This window comes from Glycine max, chromosome 9, assembly GCF_000004515.6.
Source record: "Glycine max cultivar Williams 82 chromosome 9, Glycine_max_v4.0, whole genome shotgun sequence".
NCBI lineage: Eukaryota > Viridiplantae > Streptophyta > Magnoliopsida > Fabales > Fabaceae > Glycine > Glycine max.
This window is the reverse complement of record NC_038245.2, coordinates 5,767,009-5,789,924: the sequence shown is the minus strand read 5'-3', so window position 1 is coordinate 5,789,924 and position 22,916 is coordinate 5,767,009. Positions and strand designations below refer to the sequence as shown.

Below are 22,916 nucleotides of genomic sequence, written 5' to 3'. Positions count from 1 at the left end.
ATATAGAGGAATTTCTCTTAACAGAATTGTAAATCTTATCCAAAAGGAATCTAATAACGATTTTTGTTTTCATATGATTGCCTACGAGGGAGCAACCACTACAAGCAGGGTTTGGAGCTGATTCTTGCAATTCCATCTTCCAATTCTGCCCTTTACACGTAGTCAGCCAGGTAAGCAAGCTTTACCACTCTTCTCTTGGTCCCTTCTCCTCTCTGCACCATTGATGCTGGTGCTTCCTGTGTTTCTGGCATTCTCTCATGCTTCCCTATCAGATGACATGACAAATCTACATTCTAGAAATGATCTTTGAATGTTGGACTAGGTATTTGAGGATCAATTTATTAGTTCTATCTTTTTTAAAACAATATCTCTCTTCTTTTCCAACAATCTTTCCATTGTTTTCAACGATTCCTCTAACAATCATTTTATCGCTTGTAGCGGCTCCATCAAACACATCCACTATCGTTGTCACCCACCCATCAACCTTCCTCCACGACTCCACTTCCCCTTCCCTCTTCTCACTTTTCTCCTCTTTTTGCTACCCTTCTTGTAACCATAACCAGACAATCTCAAAGAATTATTCTTGAATTTTTCATTCTTTTCAGACAACTCACCATGGATTTTTGCAAGTAGAATCATGTTTTTTGGATTTGGGAAAGAAGGAGGGACATGGAGGGGAGTTCATAGGTGGGTGACAACACCTATGACGATAGAGGTGAACACTAAGAGTTGTTGCACACAAAGCTCCATTCTAGAGCCTTGAGGGTCTCGATTTAGAACGAGTTCAACTTGGGCTAGTTAGAGTTACAATAGAATCAGGGTTTGAAGAATGACTTTGGGTTTTGTTCCTCATAATCAATATGTTGTTGTTGAGTTGTTTGCGGAAATCGCAAAGCCATCGAAGAGTGGTAGCAGTGAACAAAAAATCACTAATATTTTAGTTCAAAACATTATTGACAAACGTGAAATGTTCCTAGACATGTGAATTTATCTCGTCAACAACAACATGTCACATTTGCAGTCAACATGAACCAAAACGAAGATAATTTGACGGTGGAACTAAAATGTCAATATATTTGCATATTTATGAAATAAATTGATCATTTCCATAGTACATGCACAAAAATGTAAGTGCATGCAAAATGTAAGGACTAAAGTGGTCATTTACTCATTTTTTAATCAATTTTTATGGTATGTTTGGTTTAATGGAAAAATAGAAATTAAGATAATTTTTTATGAGAAAAAACTAATAATTTATATATTAAATAACATAAATTTTCTAAATAAAAAAACATATGAAATAACTTTCCTTTTCTCTCTTTTGTCGAAATCTAGAAAGAAATTATTACTATGAAACAAACAAATATGCGGGACTCAACAATGAATTTTAGACAAACATACCATTACTACCAAATTGTGTAAAGAATGGATTTTGTGCTGTTTTTGGAAAATTTACAAAAGTGGAGCAATTTTTTTTTAAAAAAATTACAAGAATAGATAGATTTTGAAAATATTACATGATATGGGTAACTCGTATTTTAAAATACAATTTTTTTATATAAAATCGTGTTTTAAAATACAACTTAGAACATTGTAATTAAAAAAAATACTAAAATCTATTTTGAATCACAACTTTAATATTTTTTTTAATATAGAATATTTGAAATCGTAATTCAAAAAAGTCTTCAATATTTTTTTAAAAAATATAAAATACAATCGTGTTCGAAATCACGACTTCAATATCTTTTTAAAAAAATTCAGTTCTAAAGTCATGTGTTAAAACATCACTTTCCCATATCCTATAATATTTTTAAAATCTACCATTCTTGTCATTTTTTTTTAAATTGCTTCCACTTTTGTAAATTTGCAGCTGTTTTTCTTTCCGTCACAATCATTTATTTCTCTTTAAAAAGAAACATACCATTTCTATCAAAGGCTGAGAGAAAAATGATTTGTTACCATAATAATTTTATTCAGTCTAAATAAGCTTCTTTTTCTATAGTTATTTTTTAAAAAAGCCATCGCGTTCAAAGCATAATATTTATTTCTCTTAGTAGGAATTTGAATTTAATTTCATCATACTACTAGAAACTAATTTCTTTCACTAAAATTAATTTTCGTTCATTAAATGTGTTAAAAGTTAATAAATATGAAAGATAGGAACTGAATTCCCAATTCGAAAAAATTGTCTTTTATTAAAAAAAAACACCTGTAGTCTCACAGGAAAATTAATAAACTTTTTTCTACTGAAGAAAAATTAATAAACTTCTCATGCATGTTTTAAAACCAAATGTATATATAATTAAAAAGATATGCATTATAATGTTGCGTATGTTTCAGAACCACATTTTTTAACTAGAAATAATTAACTTAAATATAATCAGAAGATTGAATAATGTAAAATAGAAACTAAAATCTGAGAAGAAATAAGATTATTAATTTTTCTATATATAAAACAAAAATTTTAAGTTTAGGCGTTAATTAATTTTTAATTTACAAGTTCTAATATTAATAGGACTACTATAATCTTTAGTAAAAAAAAAAAAAAGACTACTATAATCTAGTTTTTATTGGACAACATTTATTGGCTCTAAACAAAGTCGTTGTTCCCATTTTTAGTGCTAGGCCAAAATTTATTTTTGTCGGCAGAAAACGAAGTTATCCAACATCTGAATAATATCAAATTCCAAGCTTTATATTATTTATCTAAAATATATTTCAATAAGAAACCAATATTTCAGCAATGTCGTGTTTGGGTGACTGTTAGCAAAAATATTTTCCAAGCACATTTATCTGAAATCTATTGTCGATAGGAAACCAATATTTTCGTGCCTATTGAGAATGGATCAAATTACTCTCATTTTATAATTTTTTCTAATTATTGGTAAATCTACTTCATTTTATAGTTTTTTTTTAAATCCAACCATTAAATTTGAAGTTCTTACTAGGTATAAAAAAATTTACATTTTTATAAAAATTTAAAACTATTTGATATTTCAACTTCATGTCTTTGTGAGTAAAAAAAATAATAAAAGAAGATTCTATTAAAGATGATTATCAATAAACATGATGGATACTTTATAACTTTTATTATAGAAAAGCAAAAGTCAAAAACTGAGAAGAAAAAAAAGCACAAGTCAAAATTATTTGACCTTCTAAAATGTGGCATAAGCTTGGTGAAAGTTTGATTTGTATGACTTATTTTTTGAGTTAAGCTTATATCAAGGCATGGTTGAATTAAACCAAAAAGATCCATATTTAATCTATGCTTTAGATTTAAATCCCAAGTCCAATATTTCAGTTTTTTATTAGTACGTAGGAATTGAACATAATGTTAATGAGTTTACAACACTAACATATTCTCTTGATTAATCAACTAAATTAGACTCTTTTTATATTATCATCGAGTGAGTTTGATTTGACTAGTCATGTGTTTAATGCAAGACAAAGGTTATAACAAGTTTGATCATAAAATCAATATTCAATCTAAGCTTCTAATATGAAGCTTAAGCTTATTAAAATTGATTTTTAGGAACTTTTGTGAGCTAAGCTCAAAATCAAAACACAATTGAATCGGGTCAAAAAATATCAAAATTTAATTTTGTTCAAAATTTAAAGTTCTCATTATATATTTTTTATTGAGCATATTGGAGTTTAGTTGGATAATTCCATCCATTTTGTCACTTCTATGGAAAATTAAACAAGATGGAGAGAAGATTTAATACCAGATAGAAAAGAATGAAAAAAAAGTAATTAATATTTTTTTGTTTGTTTTCAAAACTTAAAACTTTTTTTTGTTTGTTTCCAAAAATGAGTTAAATGTTTTTAAAATTTATCTCAAAATGCTCTTTTGTTTGTTTCCAAAAATGAGTTGAATGTTTTTAAAATTTATCTCAAAATGCTCTTTTGTTTTTAAATAAATTTTGTTTTAAAATTTAAGTTTTTTTTAAAAAAAATTACAAGTACTATGAGGCCAAAAGTATGACTAGAGTCTTGAACCAATACATGAATTTTTCTAGCAGCTAATTTTTCTTTAACAAACAACACTTATCAAATAAACAGTGAAATACATAATAAATTTGAAAAAAATTAAGTATTAGATCTAATCATAAATCATAACTTAATCTAAATTAAAAACTGTAAATCAAAATCATTTTAAGTTTATTTTGACTAGAATAAAAAACTTATATTAAAAAAAGTCAACTCTTTAAATAAAAGATTAATATGTGATTTTTGATCGAAAAATATTTTGATCCATAAAAAAAAATTCATGAAAAATAAAAATAATTTTTATTAAATAAAAACTCACTCACACTGTCTAGCCAATGGAGCTAAACTTGATAAAAAAAAAATAATTTGATTTAATTCATCAATACATGCCCTTTAACAATCAATCAAAAACAAAATCAACTTAAGCCTTTAGACTCCCATTTTTTCAGTCCCAATTTGCCAACCAACCACACTCATAGAACTAAAGCAAAGTGACTCACCAATTCACACACATAATAAACTCACTGCTCTTCTCTCTACCCCTCCGAAACCCGACCCGAAAATGCGATCCAAATCGGATCCCCCGGTGCCCCCTCCCTCCTCCTCCGGCGGAAGCGACCCCTCCTCCGGCGCATCCATCGATCCGATCTTCCACCTCCTCCGCGTCCTCCCCTTCAGCTTCCTCCGCCCCCCTCGCCTCCGCCTCAAGCTTCCCTCCTTCACCCTCCCCTCCCCGAACGCCGTCTTCGCCCTCCTCCTCCTCACCTACTTCATGGTCGTCTCCGGCATTGTTTACGACATCATCGTCGAGCCCCCCGGCATCGGCTCCACTCAGGACCCCTACACCGGCGCCGTCCGCCCCGTCGTCTTCATGTCCGGCCGCGTCAACGGCCAGTACATCATCGAGGGCCTCTCCTCCGGATTCATGTTCGTCCTCGGTGGCATCGGCATCATTCTCCTCGACCTCGCCCTCGATCGCAACCGCGCGAAATCCGTCAAGGTTTCCTACGCCTCCGCCGGCGTTTCCTCCGTCGTGCTAGCTTACGTCATGAGCATGCTCTTCATCCGCATCAAGATCCCCGCTTATCTTAGATGAATAATGGATCCACGAGATTCCTGAGTTTTAATTAATTTGTAGTTTGACTGAGGTTTTCGTTTTCGCGTTTTCTAGGGTTGTTGAATTGAATATGGATATAGTAATTAGATCTGATTTGGCGTTATTTATGTGAAATGCACTTTTTTGAAGTAAAATTGCCGTGGTTATGAGTGAGTTTTCTTGTTTCTTTGACGTGTTGTTTGGATCGTAGTTTGTGTTCATTGTGGATTGAAACATGCTTGTCTAGGAGCAAACAATGCTCTAGTCTGTGGTGAACTATCTCATTCTTGTACACTCTCACACGCAACACAGTGTTTGAATGTTTTTTCTTCAGGATTACTATGTGAGACTCAGATTAGAGATTACAGGAAATTCTAGGAGAAGATGGCATCAAGCTTGAAAATGTGAGTGGAGATTTGATATGGAATGGCTTATTGTGTTGTGGTTTATGTGTTTTATCTATGTTTTTCTTGTTTATTTGTGGTTGTGGGATGATCTTGCTCTTCCTTTATTTGTGTTTGTTCCCTTTCTGGCTCTTCTGCATTCTTCGAGATGTAATTACGTTTAGAACAATGGTGGCTTGTGTTGTTGACCATAGCTCTGTCTTGTGCTGGCACTATGTCCCTGTTTGGGTAAAAGTTTCTCCATAAGAACTTGTAGGAGAAGAAAATAGAAAGGAAAAAAATAAAATAAGCTTCTCTCACAAGCTAAAGTTATCTTATGCATATATTAAATCAACATTTTTAGAGAACTTTCTTTTTTTTCCCCCTTGTTTTCCAAACAAAGCCTAAGTCCCTTTGGGGATTGCTTGGTCCTGGGATCAAATTCTGGCATGGCCATTTTGCCTGTTGTTTAGGGTTACTACTTCCCCCCATCACACCCACATAGGTCTCCTTTGTACCAGGGAAAAGTTTTCCTCCACTCCTTTCTATGTAACATTGTAACACTGCTAGAATCTAGGGGAGTAGGGGTACTTTAGAGTTTAGACAGCAATTTTTATCTCTTTGTTGTCTGGGGACTCTATGATAATCTTTCTTTCCTTACATATATCTTGGAGATGTTTGCAGAAGCTGAAAATTTACTTGATAATTGCTCACCATACTGTTGATAACTATCATCTTTTGTACTGTTAAAACAAATTGGGCACTAATATCACTTGATATAGAGGAAAATTCGCTCCTGAGAGCCTGGCTAATAGAGGGTGAAAGTCTCCTGTAAATGGGAGATCTATGTCTTATACCCAGTTGATATTTCAAAAAACATGAAATAGAATTTTAAAGGTGGAAGATTACTTTATTTTTGAGTTTCACATGATCTAGGGAAATCAGTTATTGTAGTTCTTTCCTCATGACCAAAAGCCTTAACTCAAGTGGCACCAAGTTCCTTGGATACTACTTGATCTCAGGTTCAAATCCCACTAAGGCTAATTTGCCTCCACTTTAGCCTTCTATCTTACTTCCCATACCAAGCCCAAGCCTTATATCTCCTTTGTAACACCAAAACCTAGTTTAAAACAAAATGTTCAGACAAAAGGATTTTTGGTCTTGATAGAGCTTTGCTCTTCTCTTCCCTCTTTGTCTTTCTCCAGCCTATGTGGCATTTAGTTACATGACAGATTCCTCTTGGTTACGGAACTGAATCTTTCCTCCCATTTCCTTTCTCTACCTTACATGGTCCAGCATAGGGAGTGGCAAACAGGGGTACTGAGTTCTTGTGGTAATGACTTCTCAATATATTAAAAATGATTAGTGATAGAGTTTGTGATTGAAACAAGTGTCTTTAAATCCATGTATATGAACTATGAAGCTTATCAGACTTGAAAGGTAGATTTTGGTAACATATGCAATATGAACTATGGAGATCAAATCTTTCTAACCAAGATTTGTAATCAAAGCATAAGTAAACTGGGGCAATTTATATTTGTTTTCAATAGAGCAAATAAATGTTATATAAACAGCCAATGAACAATGTGAACATTATCTACTTGGGGTTTCATTTGCAATCAGTAATTCGGTTATTCTTCTCAATCAGTAAACTATTCGATATATCTGTCTGTGTGCGAGCGCAATTTGTCTAACCGTACCTAAGTTTTGCTTGCTTGCCCTTTGTAATTTTATAGATATTTTTTTTTTATATATATATTTCCATTAACAAGTGGACTCTGTCTTCTGTTGTATACTCTTTGCTCTTTAATGCTTGATATATGATGCTCGAGGATCAAAATTAAGGGAACTTTGTTGCATTATTTTTTCACTGCTAAAGATTGGTTTGCGCCATTAGGAGATATTTCTCTACTTTGAGATTTATTCATTGATATTTCTTGTTGTGGCTCAACATTGCATGGTTGAACTGCGTGCACTCTGAAATGATGGTTTGATTTGTTGTTCTTCTGTTGTGCATGCTTTTAGTAGGATATATAGTAGCATTTGTTGCTGAGCCAGTCATCTTACTGCTATTTGGGTACTAATCCCTCAACCAATTTTCCTGATCTCGTTAGAAATACGATCATAAAAACGTCTAAAGCCTATATGACGTCAAATCTTTTTGTCATGTATTAAATTAAAAAATATACCATTCACTTCTAAACTTTTTAATAATTTGATTATAGTTTTTCTAGGTCTTAGTATTAAACTATCTATTGCTCAACCCTCCTTTTTCTATGGATTTTTTCTACCTATGGACAAACCATTTAAGACAAGACTACTATTTTTTTTTTTTTACAATGGGAGTGAATTGTCACCTTAGCCGGGTACAAATATGTCACCTACTATCCAATTTATGTTGCATTAGAGTTTCTCGTTCCATTTTGTACAATGATATGCGTGGAAGCACAAGCAATTACCTTCAAGCAATCAATCTTCAATAACAAATTACAAATACCTATAATATAATAATGCGTGCCCATCAAATCCAGTACTCGATCGTACAGGATTAAAGAACTGCAAATAAACTAGACTATCATTTTATCTTGTTAACAACCATTGATCTATCTTTAGAAGAAATTGACATGAACAGACTTTCAAAGTTTCACAAACGGACAAACCCACCATCATTTTCAATTCAATGATACTATTATTTTACATACAACCTAACCCGCAATTTCTTCCATTCATAATTGTGACACCTTTCATTGTTGGAATTCAACACAGCTAACCAAACTATTCAACATGAGAGAAATTCTTACATGAATCAAGACTACTAGTCTTTGAGCAATTTTTACATGATACATAATCAAATTTTGCTAATAATTATCTTTTTTATAAATTAAAAAAATCAATTATATATCACATAAAAATTAACTGAAACCCTAAATATACAATGGTCTTATAGATCCTGTAATAATTTTTGTTACTTCTCAACCGAAGGAACGACGGGGTGAATGACGGGGAGAGAAGAGGCGCAGAGGTGAGAGCATTCCCATGAGACCCGGGGAAGCAAGGCCATTGATATTCTGGTGCTTAAGCATGTTGTAACCCTCATTTTCTGGTCGTTTCCCACCTCTCATTTGTTTATTGAAGGTTCCACACTTCACAATCTTCCCAATCCACCACCTTTTCTTAGTTTTGTTTTGATCACTTGAGTTCATCTTATGATGCATGTACTCCATCACCACATGAAGTCCTTGCTCCACCACCTCCATAGGGGGGCAAGTAAGAGGGTTCCCTTCAACACTCAGCTTCTGAAGATTCTTGAGGCACCCAATTGACTCAGGCAAGGTCTTGATGTTGTTGTAACTAACATCAAGTTCAATGAGTGACAAGAGAAGCCCTATGGAGTAAGGGAGGGTGTCCAAATACTGGAAGTTCTGGCTCACATTTAGAGTTTCTAGGTTGATAAGGTTCTCAAGGTCCTCTGGAAGTGCCCTTAGGCAATTCAAGCGTGCATCAAGAACCTTCAAAGCTGTTAAGTGTGAAGTGGAGCTTGGAAGAAACACAAGCTTGTTGGAGTTCACTGAGAGCTTCTTTAGGTTTACGAGCTCAAACCCTATTGTGTCTGGAAGCTTGCTCAGCTTGTTGAAGTTTGCATTCAGTTCTTCTAAGGCTCTGGTGGGTCAAAATTCATCATAGCATGCATGCATGTTAAAACAATGAACCACGTAATGATCAACATGAATAAATTATGATACACACACACAAACACAGTTAATAACCCCTCGATTTATTACAATCAATTAATCTTATTTTGTTTCTTGCACGCTTCTAAACATGTCATATCATTTTGATTTGCTAGGAATAACAATATTGATTTTGTGATGTAAGAGCTAGAAATGCTTAATTAATGAATGGCATGTTGAAATTACAATGGAATAATTTAGGAGGTTGAAGAATTAGAATAATTAAATTGGAATTATTCATGGTTACATATCGTCGCCGTCATTTGACCTGTATTATATAGATTTATTATTATTGTGTGATCGGTGCCTTTTGACAATGCAAAAGGTTGAGGGTCATCATCAATCGGTGCCTTTTCCTTCAGAGTCACATGCACTCTTCGTTTATGACATTTAATTTCTTAACATACAATTAATTTAGATCAAATTAATAACTATCCAGGGCTAGCCATATTTCAAATTTGTTTTAGTCGAGTGCACCTACCTTAGATTTTGATATACAATCCAAAATATAACTATAATAAAGACAAATATTAAAAAAAAAATGAGGGAATCTTTTTTGAAACTGGATCCCACAATTTGTGGATGCTTATTTTCTCCATATTATTTTAACGGATTTTTCTTGTTTTTTCTTCAAAAGAAAGGTGTACAAGTTGCTATCATCCTTTGCATAATTCGCTATCATAAAATAAATTACATGTGTTTAATAATATATTTAGACTATCGTTTATTAAGCTTTCGAATGCAAACATGATGTAGGATTTGGCGACTTTCGTACGCCGTACGCGGGATTTGATGCCAAAAGAAAATTGAAGAACGGAGACGTTTTGTCCACAAACATTTTTGTCACTGATAACGTAGAACGACAGGAAGAACCGTTGATAATTCAGGTAGAAAATGGTGATTTTTTTTCCATAAAAAACAATATTTTTTATTACACAACTAATTATTTTTTATCACATATTTCCCTCTCTTGATTCTTTCCTTCTCAGCCCTCCTAATTGTAAAAAATATGTGAGACTAGAATTTCTCTTTTACATAAGGTTACCCATAAAAGAAACACATATGAAATAAATATTATTGACAAAAAAAGAAATCAAAATTGCCGTCTGTTTTTTCTCGTCCTTTTTATCATTTTAATAAATAACTTAGGGAAAAAATGACAAGTAGATATTGCTATTTAATATTAACTTGTTATAATTTACTTAGAGCTAGGAATATAGAATAGGATACGAAAATTGTAATAGTAGATTTGAATGGAGTAGATATACACAGGAATCGACCAGCTACTTTGTTCAATACTAGTACCAAACTTTATTAATTAAACGACTATTAATACATTTTAATTTATTTTTTTTAAAGTCATACACCAAAAGAAAGTAACACATATACAGCTAAAATTGTTAACATATTTGCTGTATTCTGATACATGCCGGTCGAAAATAGATTAGAAAAAAGTACGCAAATTAATTATATGTCAACTTATTTGAACAGGTTCAATTTCAGCTAATTATAAATAGAAAAGTTAATTTATATATATGCAAAATCCCAGAACATGATGATTTTATTATCATAAAAAAATAGAATAGAAAGAGAAGTGATGATGAAAATGAAGGAACCTGCAATTCTCAATGGTTTTGGGGAGGGATTCGATGAAGTTGCCTGAGACATTCAAAACCTTGAGCTTAGAAAGGCAGCCAATGGAATTAGGAAGGGACTTTAGCTGGTTGGAACGCACGTCCAACACTTCCACGTTTAGAAGTCTTGCCGTTAAGGATTCCGGAATTTCCTTCAGAGTAAAATATTTTTTTATATATACACAAAAATTTATATAATATCTAAGAAAACATTTATATAAACAACTTGGAGGACAATTATATTATAAGCAGGAGGAACCAACAAATTATCAATTGTAAAATAGATCTATAACTCCCTCTTGTTATTTTCAAGTATAATATAAATCATACACTCATCACACGGTTATTATATATCCAGATTAAGATATAAATAGTTTCTATCAAAAATTGGATTTTAACAAATTAACTAAGTAAAATGGTAGTGTTTAATTCGTATATCAACCCATAGAATGAAAAAAAAGATTGATTCTTCTTTTCTTATAGTATAAATACTCATTAATATCCTTCTAAACTTTCCTATGACTGCACCGTCTAATGAGAAGGAAAAAAGAGATATGGGATAGATTGAATTATAAGTGGATGCACTTATTCCATGTTTCTGGAACTCACTTATTCATTTCTCGTTCTCTTCCTTATTCTCGATTATATCCAAGTTCATATTTAGTTTTATTTTTATTTTTATCAGCAAGTTCATATTTAGTATAAAATATATTATGTATTTTGTGTGTGTGTGAATTAAGATTATCTCCTACAATCAGAAACAAATCCCTCTGAGGGATAAGTAGGCTATCTTTCTCAATGAAATCCTTTTTCGTATAATCATTAATTCAAACATGACTAAAGAAATGGAACCTTTCTCATGAAGTTGACTATTTGATAATTAATCACAATCGGGCAAAAAGAAAGATAAGCGCAGATGATGATAACCAAAAATTTATTAATTTTTTTACCCTTTATAAAATAGAGATATAAAGTAGAGTTATTATGAGTTATAAGATGAATATTTTGCAGAGTTAAGACTAAAGATTATACGAAACTCCATATCTATAAGGGTTCTAAAATTATTCATTATTTTGAACAAATCGAAATATATGACTGAATTTATCTTGAGACTTACCTGGAGATTGTTATTAGATAGGTCCAACTTGCAAATGGTGGCTAAATCAAGCGAAGGTTTGGGAAGAAACTCCAAGGACATGCCACTCAAGTCCATCACATGAAGCCTCTCTTTCTCCATGGCCTTGCTTCTCTCCCTCTTCCTCATCGTATTATCCATCTTCATCATCATGGGTTGAATATGAAACTGTTGCAATTGGTACATATTCATACATATAATTGCAAAATATATCACTTTATAAATAAAGACTCGATTTTGTCTCGATAAAAAGTCACAAACACAATCCCCTTTTTTTCTTGTTTTTTGACTTTTTTCCCCCTTGGGAAGTTGAAAACAAATTCCAACACTTCAAGAGAGAGAGAGAGAGAGATGGCTGGATGGTGAAGAGAAAGAGGGATAAGTGGGGGATTATATAGTGTGTACACAAATGGGTGAAAGAAGGAATATATAGATTTTCTTGGTTCATATATGAAGTGTGTACGCAGTTACGCACAAATTTATGGGTGAAAAGGAAGAACGAAAAGACGTACGGATGAGGGAGTGACGTTGGATGGAAGTACAAGAGCCGTAGGGTCAAATGTTGCTAGCAATGAGCAAAGCCACGTTGCCCACTTGATTACCACCACCTCCTAATTTATATTTCCAATTAAGATATTAAGCTTCTTATAATTTTTTAATAGAATGAGAATATATATACTACCTCCTCATATCTTTTAATATTTAACTTTCTATTTTTTTCCCCAATGTTTCAAAATTTAATTAATGTATTTTTTAAATATATTCTTATTTAATATTGATTACTAGTGGTGCAAGTATAAAAAATCATTGTGTTAAATAAGGACATTTTAGTTTAAATATAATATTTTTCAGTTTCATTAAATATTTATTAATCCATTGCAATGCCCTTGGGGGCATTTGATAGATGAATCGTTTTTACATAACCGAAAATTATGATGATTGAGAAGCTTGATTACTAATATGTAAAGATTCACATGTTTGGTTATATTATAACTTTTCTTGGTATATAAGAATTTCTTATAAATATATCATTCATTAAAAAAAATGCATCTTATAATTATTGAATCATCTCAACAATTTGACATTTTTTATTTTTTGTTTTGTATTCATAAAATCACATTATGGAACCCAATCAATTGATTGGTATAGTCAAAATTTGTATGACAATAAAAAAAATGCAAGTAATTTATATCTAGTAATGCTTGACAAGAACAATGTCAAATATAAAAATTTTAGACAATGAAAAACACATGAAAGTGTAAAAATATATAAATTAAAATATATCACAAACACTACTTCAATAGATAGGTCGTAATTAATGATGCAACGTCAACATAATAACCATAAGCATTGTATCCTAAAAAATGCAAGCAAAAATAATGTTCTCATAAAAGAATTTTCAGCTATTATATCATGTAATGGCAGAATCTAATTTGTAATTGTAAAAAAGAATAATGTAGTCATTTTGTGTAATTAAAATTTACCCTCTACAAACTTGGATTTCCACCCTCCTTAGAAATATTTTTGCGGAAAAGTGAGTTAAAATTGATTCGTCGGAAAGTAAAAAATTTTCAGCTATCAAAGGCCTCCTAAATATTTTTATATATCAAACAAACACTCCATTAATGACCAATAAGAATATGTTTGACAAAATTATCTGAAAAGCAAACTAAAAATTAAAAAGTTAACTAAAAATTAAAAAGTTAACTAAAAGCTAAAAAGTTATCTCATAAGTGTTTCACAAAAATATATGTTTAAATAGTTGAGAAATGTAAAATTATATAAAAATAAAAGTAATAAAATTTTACCTTAAATAAAAAAGATTAAAAGGGAAATATAAGTTCTTTTAATTATTAATTTTTGTAATAATTATTTTAAAATTTATATTTAAAATAGTTCGATTGATTAGTAATGCAATTTTTTATTGGAATTAATTAATTTTTATAATATTTCAAAAAAATATTTAATAAAAACATGTTATACCAAAATAAAACTATAAAATTACTTAACATTTTAATTAAAATTATTTGATAATGTATGTCAATCATTTTTAGTCAATGTCATTAAAATATCTATTTAATTGTATTAAAAATCATATATATTTTTTTAAATAAACTCAAATATTTATATAATTTTTTCTTTCTAATATTTATTAAATAATAAATAGGTCAAAACATTTATAAGAACAAAATAGTTTTTTTTTTGAATTTTTTTTAAGTAACTTGAATTCCAAGAACTTACCAAGATTAAAACAGACTTCAACATTAAAATAAAAATACATTTACAAAAATTTCATATCAGTAATAAAAATCAAACACACATTTTTCTTTCTTTTTGGATCTTACCATCTGAAATACCATTTGTTGGTAGGACAAAATAGTTTATCCTTATCCTTAATTACTTATTATTAATAATTGGAAAACAAAAATAATAAATATAAAGTTGAAAAGGGTACTTCTGATCTGTCCCCGACTGCCGCGAATCTCGGGCTGCTTGTGATTTCTGTTGAGTTTACATAAAAGACATTTTGATGCACACAGCCATAAGTGACTTAAAGTATGTACCAAAATTTCAACTTTTATTATTATTATTATTATTATTATTATTTGAATAGTTTTTTACGTTCCATCGTTAGACCAAATCAAACCTAGCTAGTTGGTATTCTCATATATCAGTCTCTAGAAAGATTATCATTTTGCGGTTTTATTATTTATTGAATTTAGTTGCAAGGTCAGCTCCGAGATAATATCGTACAAGTCATAACATTCCAAAAGTTATGAAGATAATTATGTTTTTATTTCATTTATAAGTAACGTACTTCATGTCAACTATGATGCTGCATTTCAAAATAAATGATAACAAATTTTATTTTGTCGTGCTTCACATCCATGTTTTAGTACAATAAAAAAAGTATGCAATACAAGTTACCTATACTACTAAGACCAAGCTCAGTAATTGAGTAGTATAACTTTTATTCCAGATATGCTTGATTTTAGCTTATCAAAGAAGTTTATTTAGTTTATTTTCTTATTTTATTTGTCAATAATAAAGAAATTTATCCCAAGAAGACTTATGATCAGAACTACTTGAAAATCTAAACTTTGGAGTGATATTATTTAAATGATAACATTAAAAAAACACTTAATGTTAGGGATAAAACAAAATTCAACCTTAAAATTCAACTTTTTTTAATAAAAAAATCAACTCTAAATTAATTTTTTGTTTGAAAACACTACTAAATGCTAATCTATAACCAATTGTTTGCCACTTCTTAAAGCTCAATTAAACGACTTAATTAGCTTGTTTTCTGACCTAGTTGGCCTAATGATATAGAGTTGCGAAATATTAGAGTAAAATATTATTTTGGTATCTAAAAGATTTGATTAATTACATTAGTTCCAGTAAAATGAAAATAAACAATTTCATTCTCAAAAGAAGAAAACATTATATTAATATTATTTTTTAACATTAATTTATAGTATTTGAAAAAAAATGTTCAACTTTTTCATCTTTTAAAAAATTGACAAATTCTATTAATCTTTCAGTAACTAAAATAATGTTTCCTCAAAATTAATACTGGCTTAACATTTTAGACCGTCAAGTCTCTTAAATGTGTCTGACCCAACGTAAAATTAGGCAAAAGTTATTCTTTCATCTGACTTATGATTTAATTACTTTTGTAATTTCATTTTGAACTAGGTATAACACACTTTATGTACGCTATAAATTAGTAGTTGACATTCACCTTAAGAAAAAAAATAGCAGTCGGCAAAAAGGTGAGAAATTCTTCAATGGTATCAAAAGGGGAAGTGAGTCTTTGATTTCATTTTAAAAAATTTATTTTGAGTTTAAAATTAATTTTAGATAATTTTTTATGTTTATTAATTTCACGTTAATGAAAAACTCTCAATTAATTATGAGGTTAAAATTAATTTTGAATTGAAATAAGTTAAAAAATAATTAAAATTTTGAATTACTCCTTGATGGTAGTCTAACATAGAAAGACAAATCCATCGTTACTGCACATTATACATACAACATTGCTTAAAAACAACATTCCACATCGGTTATTCTTGGCTACGTACATGTTGACGTTATAAAATGTTTTTTTTTCTTCATCATTTTTATTTAGATGCCATTGCCAGTTTCTAGATCTGCTTTCCCTATTGAGATTTGGAATTGATTTGCACCAATTTAATCCATTCATAAACAACAACAACTTGCATCAAATGAACAAGAGTTTAATCTTAGGAACTGAAATCCCTAATCATTGTAGAATCACAAACCAAAGCATAAGTAACAATCCTTTAGTCTTCTGTGAACCTTCAAACCCCAACATCCACACCACTAAACCTGAAAAAACAAACCAAACCAAACAAGTGCACAATTCTTGAATTGCTTTTTTTTTTTCCTACTGCGATTTAAAACCTCTTTCTTGAACTAACAGTCTTAAGCAAGTGCGAAGGACGCCAAATCCAACAATAAATGGCTAGTGGCATTGTATGACACCTTAAACTCCCACTACTCTGACATTGTGGTCAAGATCGTCATCGTCAACATTGAGTGGTAGTTAATTTCATGGCCTGCTCTCACATCAATTTTGTCATCGATTAAATTTAGAAACGTCGTTAAATTATTCACTTAGTTACAAAATTGTTACAGTATCCTTTGTTACATCGATTGTTAAATAACAGATGTAAAAATCTATTGCAAAATTTCTTTTTTGAACTAGTGGGCGTAAAAGTGGTAGTGCGTCTCTTGACAGCTGAAAATTACATACGTTTATATTTGTTGCGTTTTTTTTTTTTTGTGTGTGGAATATAATTTGTTGTTGTTGCTGTTGTTTCTTTTTTTCCTGAATTGTTTCCTTTGTTTACAGAGAAAGATGACTATAAAATAATATCATTTGAAAAGCGGAAAATAACAACCATGGTTTGTTTCACCTAATCTATGGGCAACTTCAATGTTGAAATAATTTATTAGACAATTAAGTCGATTTTTTTTTCATTTATAAAAAATACTTTAAAAATCTATGTTTGTTGAGAATCATTTAAAAAAAATTATTTAGTATGCTTAAATAAATAGGATCTTGCATTTCTATCCCACCAATAAAAATGTTTTGCTAAATGATATAATAAAAGGATTTGTTTTAGAATGCCACTTTCTTAGGAAAAAAAATAATATTTTTAACTTTAAATTCTTGAAAAACTTAAACAATCTCCCTAATCCCAGCTAAACACCCCTTATCAAGAAATCATTGTGTATGAATCTCTCACACATGTGAAGGTAGCCGATAAAATCGAATGTTTTTGTTTAAAAATAGAACAAGTATACATTTTTTATTGGGTATATATAATTATACACATTGATAGGAAGTAATATTTGTTAAAATAATGTTTTGGATAATCTTCTTTGGTTGACCAGCTAGTGATCACATATATACACACACAACAAATCCACAAATTGTAATTATTTTTCTTTCAACGGTCTAATTGCCGTACTAGATGCTGCAAATTAATATAAAATTTCTTCGGTACAACTTATCTTTCCCTTGACTTTACTTTCCTCTCTTTTGTTTTATTACCCACTGACTCGAGAATATTTTAGTCATTTTATTCAAATAAAACTGCTAATATTATTTATGATTTCTTCAAATGATAAAATTCGTTTAAAATGTGAAATTCAAACCCCTTTTCGTACAAACAATTTCAACAAATGAGACTGGACATCAGGTCAACAGTGGTACACAATTACGTTTGGAATCTGACATTAATTTTGTTAGTGTCCGTATGAGAAATTCTATAAATAAATTATTTTAGTGTAACATTTTTAATTTAATATTTAAATTATATTTAAAATTAGTTTTATCATAATTAATTCTATCAAATTATATATGAAACGAGCCCTTAATATGTATTTATTATATAGTTGTTTATCTTAAATTGAGAAAATTTATGAAAAATAATTAAATTTTATTAGCAAATCTACTGATCAACAAAGAAAAGATAATAGTAGTTTTTGTACCCTAAATAAATAGTAGTTGTTACTTGGATAAAATAAATAAATAAATTACACTAAAATTTGTTGACACTAAGATTTTCCAAAATAAAAATTAATCTAAAAGACTTGACTTAGTATTAAATATATCTTCTTTAAAAAACATTAACTAATTTCTTTTTCAATTTTCGACAAGATCAGTTATACTGTGAACTTATCCAAAATGTAAACCAGTTCTTAGTATGATAAATTTAGAATTTTGACGCGTTTTGTAACTTTTGAAAAAAAAAATTATATCTAAAATTTTAGTCAACTAATTAGAAAGCTACTCATTTATAATAAAAGTTTAATGTGTATCCACGGAAAGTGTAAATCTTCTATCAATTTTTTATAGGCTTAAATATAATTATGATGATTCTATTTTGTTTGATTTATAATTTTGGTCATTTTAATTTAAAATTGAGATATTTGATCTTTTTATTTTAAAAAAAATATTATAATTTTAGTTCTCTTACTTTAAATAGAGACATTTAATCTTCCTATTTTTTTTTTTAAAAATACAATTTTGATTAAATTTTCAATTTTGTCTACGTTTAACTTTTTTTCTTTTGATCTAATTGAAATTCTAAATAGTCTAACATATTCATTTAAGGTATCATCAAGAATGATTTAATTAATTATAAAATAAATTTTTTTAAAAATAAAACATATCAAAAATTATAAATTTTCTAAAATACAAAGATTAAAATTATGAATTTTCTAAAATACGATAATTAAATGTTTATATTTTGAAATAAGGGGACAAAATTATATAAAACATAATCATATCATAATTCCTCAACTAACATCAATAACATAATTTGATCATTCCTCAACTAACATCAATAACATAATTTGATCACCACTTATCATTATGAGTCATTCACATCCTAAATCAAATTCAATATCAATTATTAAAATCCTCAACATAATACAATTAGCATCCATCATCACAATTTATGTACATCATAAATCACTAGACAACCTCAATCACCATGACTGACTTTACTTCATGAAGTTTCAACATATATAATATAAATGATCCCTTATAAGTCACGTGCATTAATATGGTCTTATTCAGTGACCATTTCAATACATCATATTCTTCCTAAAGGAACATAACTAATTCCTTTTAACATATAGGCACAGTTACAACATACTTTTTGCTATTGCAAGGGGTATATGTGTTCCTTTAGTTCTGGATGATGCAACGAGCAACATGAGGTTTGGGCACTATGCTAGAGTCCTTGTCGACATCAACTTAACAGTTGAGCTCCATGATCAAATATTAGTTGAAAGGGAAGATTTTGCCTTTTTTGTTAATATTGCCTACGAAAATCTCCCCCATTTCTGCACACACATCAAAATTATTGGGCATACAATTTTAAATTGAGAGATGTTGGCTTCTAGTGTGGAAGCTCATGGTGACACTTCAGGAAAAGCTCTAGTCGCAGTGCAACAAAAAATCAACAAACGAACAATCCTGTGATTAAGGAGGCCTCTCCCTCCTTCCCCCTTAGGGGTAGTGCAATTGCATGTCTTGGATTCCTTTTCCAGTTCCTTTTCTCCCATTGTAGGCACCCAGGTGAATGAAATAGATCTCATTCAATTAGTTTCAGTTGCTGCAGCCAATGTCCTAAGGGTGGTCTCTAGATTTTTGGCTGATCTGATAGAGGAATGCTCAAATGAAGAAATCCCGAACCCGGAAGAAACTGCTCCCCTAGCAGACCTTGACTTTAAAGTGGTGCTTTCTAAATCACAAAATAAAAAGATTGAAGCAAAAGGAATCATCTCCTAGTGCTAGTAGAATTCATAACACTCGTGCTAAGGGTGGTTCTTCATCTCATCGAAAATGAAGGTCATGTTTTGGAATGCTAGGGACATCACCAACTTGGATACTAGGCGTGTCTTAAAGGAGTTATGTATCCAACAAAATCGACCTGCTCTTCTTGGCCAAGCCTTGGACCCTTCTTGATTCCTTTCCTGCAAATTTATGGAGATAATGGCATCTCATTCCTTTCCCAACTAATAATAGGAGCCCTTTGGCTCCTAACCAGTGGTGTATTTGTTCCCCTGAATTAAAACCTGATATTTCGATTCTATCCTCCACTAATTAGCATCTTTCTATGTCTATCTCTGTTGATAACAAATTTACAACTTGCCGGCTATTTATGGCTCTACTAGATATGTCCAACGACATAAACTTTGGAGCGACCTTTCTTTAATTCACCTCAACCACCAGGGTCCTTTGTTGTACATTGGGGACTTTAATGCCATTATGGGAGCCCATGAAAATCAAAGGGGTCTGTTACCCATCCGTGCATCTTGTGAAGACTTTTCTGGCTAGTCTAATGCTCTCTCCTTCACTCATATCTCAACCAAAGGTTCTTCTTTAACCTAGACCAATGGGAGATCTGGTGTGAGGAGAATCAACATCCAACTAGATATAGCTATGTGTACTTTATGGATTAATACTTTCTGGGTGATTTGGTTCTGCCGCAATCAAATTCGTTTCCAGAACAATTATCCCTTCTTTCAGGGAGTCCAATCCATGGTCTCTGCTAATGTTTCCTTGACAGGTAATCACTCTAAAGGGTGCATGGCTCACTCCATGTCCAAGTTTTCCCTTTTAAAGACTTTTGCTATGGATATCCACCCTCCGAAGCCTTTCATTGTCAAGAGAGTAGATTAGTTCCCTCACTTGTTGAGAGTCTCAATCGGATAATTAACGAACATGATAAATGTTTATATAACTGGATAGATCATTCCCTACGAATTAACTTAGTACTCTATCTAATTATCTTTGTTCTTTAATGATATTTGGGTTACTACAGTCAGCAGGATGTCAACACACTTAGATGTTATTGTCCTTCTCATTTATTTATATATATATATATATATATATAAAATAGTAATATTAAAAAAGATAATATTGTATTGGTCAAATAACACAACTAAAGAAAAAGTCAGTCGAATTAAAAGTTGGAAGCACGATGACAGTTGTAAGCGTTGACCATTAATATATAATTAACCTGCGCACCGTGAACATAGATCGAAACGAGAGCAAAGTTGCACTTACTGACCTAACAATCTTAATTATTTATTTTTCTGTAAGTTGTTTTATTGATCAATCTCAAATATCAAATATCAAATATCAAATAAAATTATAATTAAAATGAGGTGGGTTTAAAGTTAAACATGGTCCAACAGAAGATGAGGAGGTAGCCAAGATTTTCAAATTAATATATTGTCTTTATTCTCTGTAACATTTAAAGTTGTTATTTAGTATATTGTCTATTAAACTACACCAAAAGAAAAATTGTCTATCCAACTCAAAAATGAGTTATTCGCGGTCACCAAGATTGTAGGAACTAGGAAGTAACATTTTTTTTTTCAATTTTGATATTACTGCAATCAAATATTCAATTTTTCTTCCATCTTATTTGCTAATTATATATATAAGAAAAAAATAATTAATTAAAATTAATTAAAAATGTTAGTTATTCTCATTTATCTTTTTAATCTTATCTAAAAATAAAATTTACTTTCTAAATTGTCCTTTATGATATTTACTGTAGAGGAAACAAATTGAAACCAAACATTATTTATATCTTCCTTGTGTTAAATATTAGTATTTTAATATATTTATTTAATGTAGTATTTTTTTTTCAACTACATATTTATAGCATTGAAAGATGAAAAATGAACCTTTTTCAAATGGTAACATTTCATGGATGAAACCGATCACTATCAAGATGGAAGAATTTAATTTTATTCTCTAAACTGTCCTTTATGATATTTATTGTATGGGAAACAAATTGAAAAACCAAACTTTATTGATATCTTCCTCTTGTAAATTTTTTTTTACCAACTAGATATTTATAGCATTGAATTTTTTTCTTCCTTACCAGCATTTGAACCCGGTTCATTATAGTAGGGACTTCCATCAACTACCATATGTACCAAGAATGCCAGTTATAGCATTGAAATATAAAAAAAACAAATCTTTTTTCTGTAAACAATGGTGACAATATTTCATCGATGAAACCGATAACCATTAAGATGGAAGACTATAATTTTATTTTCTAAACAGTTCTTTATGATATTTAGTGTAGAGGAAAACAAGTTGAAACCAAACATTTTTTATATGTATTCCTCGTGTTAAATGTTTTATTTTTCAACTAGATATTTATAGCATTGGAATTTAAAAACGAATGAACCTTATTCAACCGATTAATTATAGAAGACTTCAATTTTATAGAAGTTTATTTCAAATGAGAATAGTTTCTCTTCATTTTGAAAGTCTTGCAGTTGATATTATGAGAATAAAATAGGTGCCAGTTTTTTTAAATTAAAAAATAATAATTTAAAAAGTGTTTTTTTTTTCATTTGAAAATGTGTTTAAATAGATCATTTTTTTATAAAAACATAACATTATTATTTTCTTTAAGAAAAATTTGTTTAGACAAATCCATAAAAAATGTTTTTTTTATTAAAAAGCATTTTTAAAAAAGTAAACTTAAACAAATGAATCCTAGGTCATTGGAAAAAAATTAAATTAAATAAATGCTTAAATATGTTTTTCATATCTAGAAAATATGTCATTTTCATTTTACTACCTAAATTTCATTTTTTTCATCTAAGTATCCAACATTTTTTTATGTTTCACTTGGCGTTGATCCCGCACATGGCGCTATTGAGAATAATGCCACTCCATAACATTTTGCGGTGGCAGAGAATGATTAAAAGCACAATTACGTCGTCGAGGGATTCAACGTAGAGAAACGAAGGAAGTGAGGATCGAAGCAAGAACAAAAATTCTTGAAGAAGGTGACACAGTCGTCGACGAGGAGGTTGATATTGAGGATGTGAGCGAGGAGGCTGTCGGAGAAGCCGTGGCCCTAGTGGTCG

The 22,916-nt window shown here is 30.3% G+C and overlaps 2 protein-coding genes across 2 annotated transcripts; one reads left to right on the top strand and one right to left on the bottom strand.

The window, feature by feature from the left end:
- The first annotated feature begins 4,397 nt into the window (after positions 1 to 4,397).
- Positions 4,398 to 5,260, top strand: LOC100776829 (putative oligosaccharyltransferase complex subunit CG9662). The gene has a single exon (XM_003533700.5). It carries the CDS (start codon positions 4,553 to 4,555, stop codon positions 5,084 to 5,086), a length of 534 nt encoding a protein of 177 aa, XP_003533748.1. The 5' UTR covers positions 4,398 to 4,552; the 3' UTR covers positions 5,087 to 5,260.
- A 2,857-nt stretch (positions 5,261 to 8,117) lies between these two features.
- Positions 8,118 to 12,544, bottom strand: LOC100776295 (plant intracellular Ras-group-related LRR protein 6). The gene is made up of 3 exons (XM_003533699.5): positions 11,952 to 12,544; positions 10,817 to 10,986; positions 8,118 to 9,129 (listed from the first exon to the last, which is right to left on the bottom strand). The coding sequence occupies exons 1-3, from the start codon at positions 12,159 to 12,161 to the stop codon at positions 8,442 to 8,444; spliced, it is 1,068 nt and encodes a 355-aa protein (XP_003533747.1). The 5' UTR covers positions 12,162 to 12,544; the 3' UTR covers positions 8,118 to 8,441.
- Between the last annotated feature and the right edge of the window lie 10,372 nt (positions 12,545 to 22,916).

Bases quoted from the DNA above. Each gene is read 5' to 3' on its own strand.
- LOC100776829 (XM_003533700.5), top strand. From the start codon at position 4,553: ATGCGATCCAAATCGGATCCCCCGGTGCCCCCTCCCTCCTCCTCCGGC.
- LOC100776295 (XM_003533699.5), bottom strand. From the start codon at position 12,161: ATGAATATGTACCAATTGCAACAGTTTCATATTCAACCCATGATGATG. The intron at 10,987-11,951 runs GTAAGTCTCAAG...TTTACTCTGAAG, and splicing joins TATCTAATAACAATCTCCAG to GAAATTCCGGAATCCTTAAC. The intron at 9,130-10,816 runs GTTCCTTCATTT...TTGACCCACCAG, and splicing joins AAAACCATTGAGAATTGCAG to AGCCTTAGAAGAACTGAATG.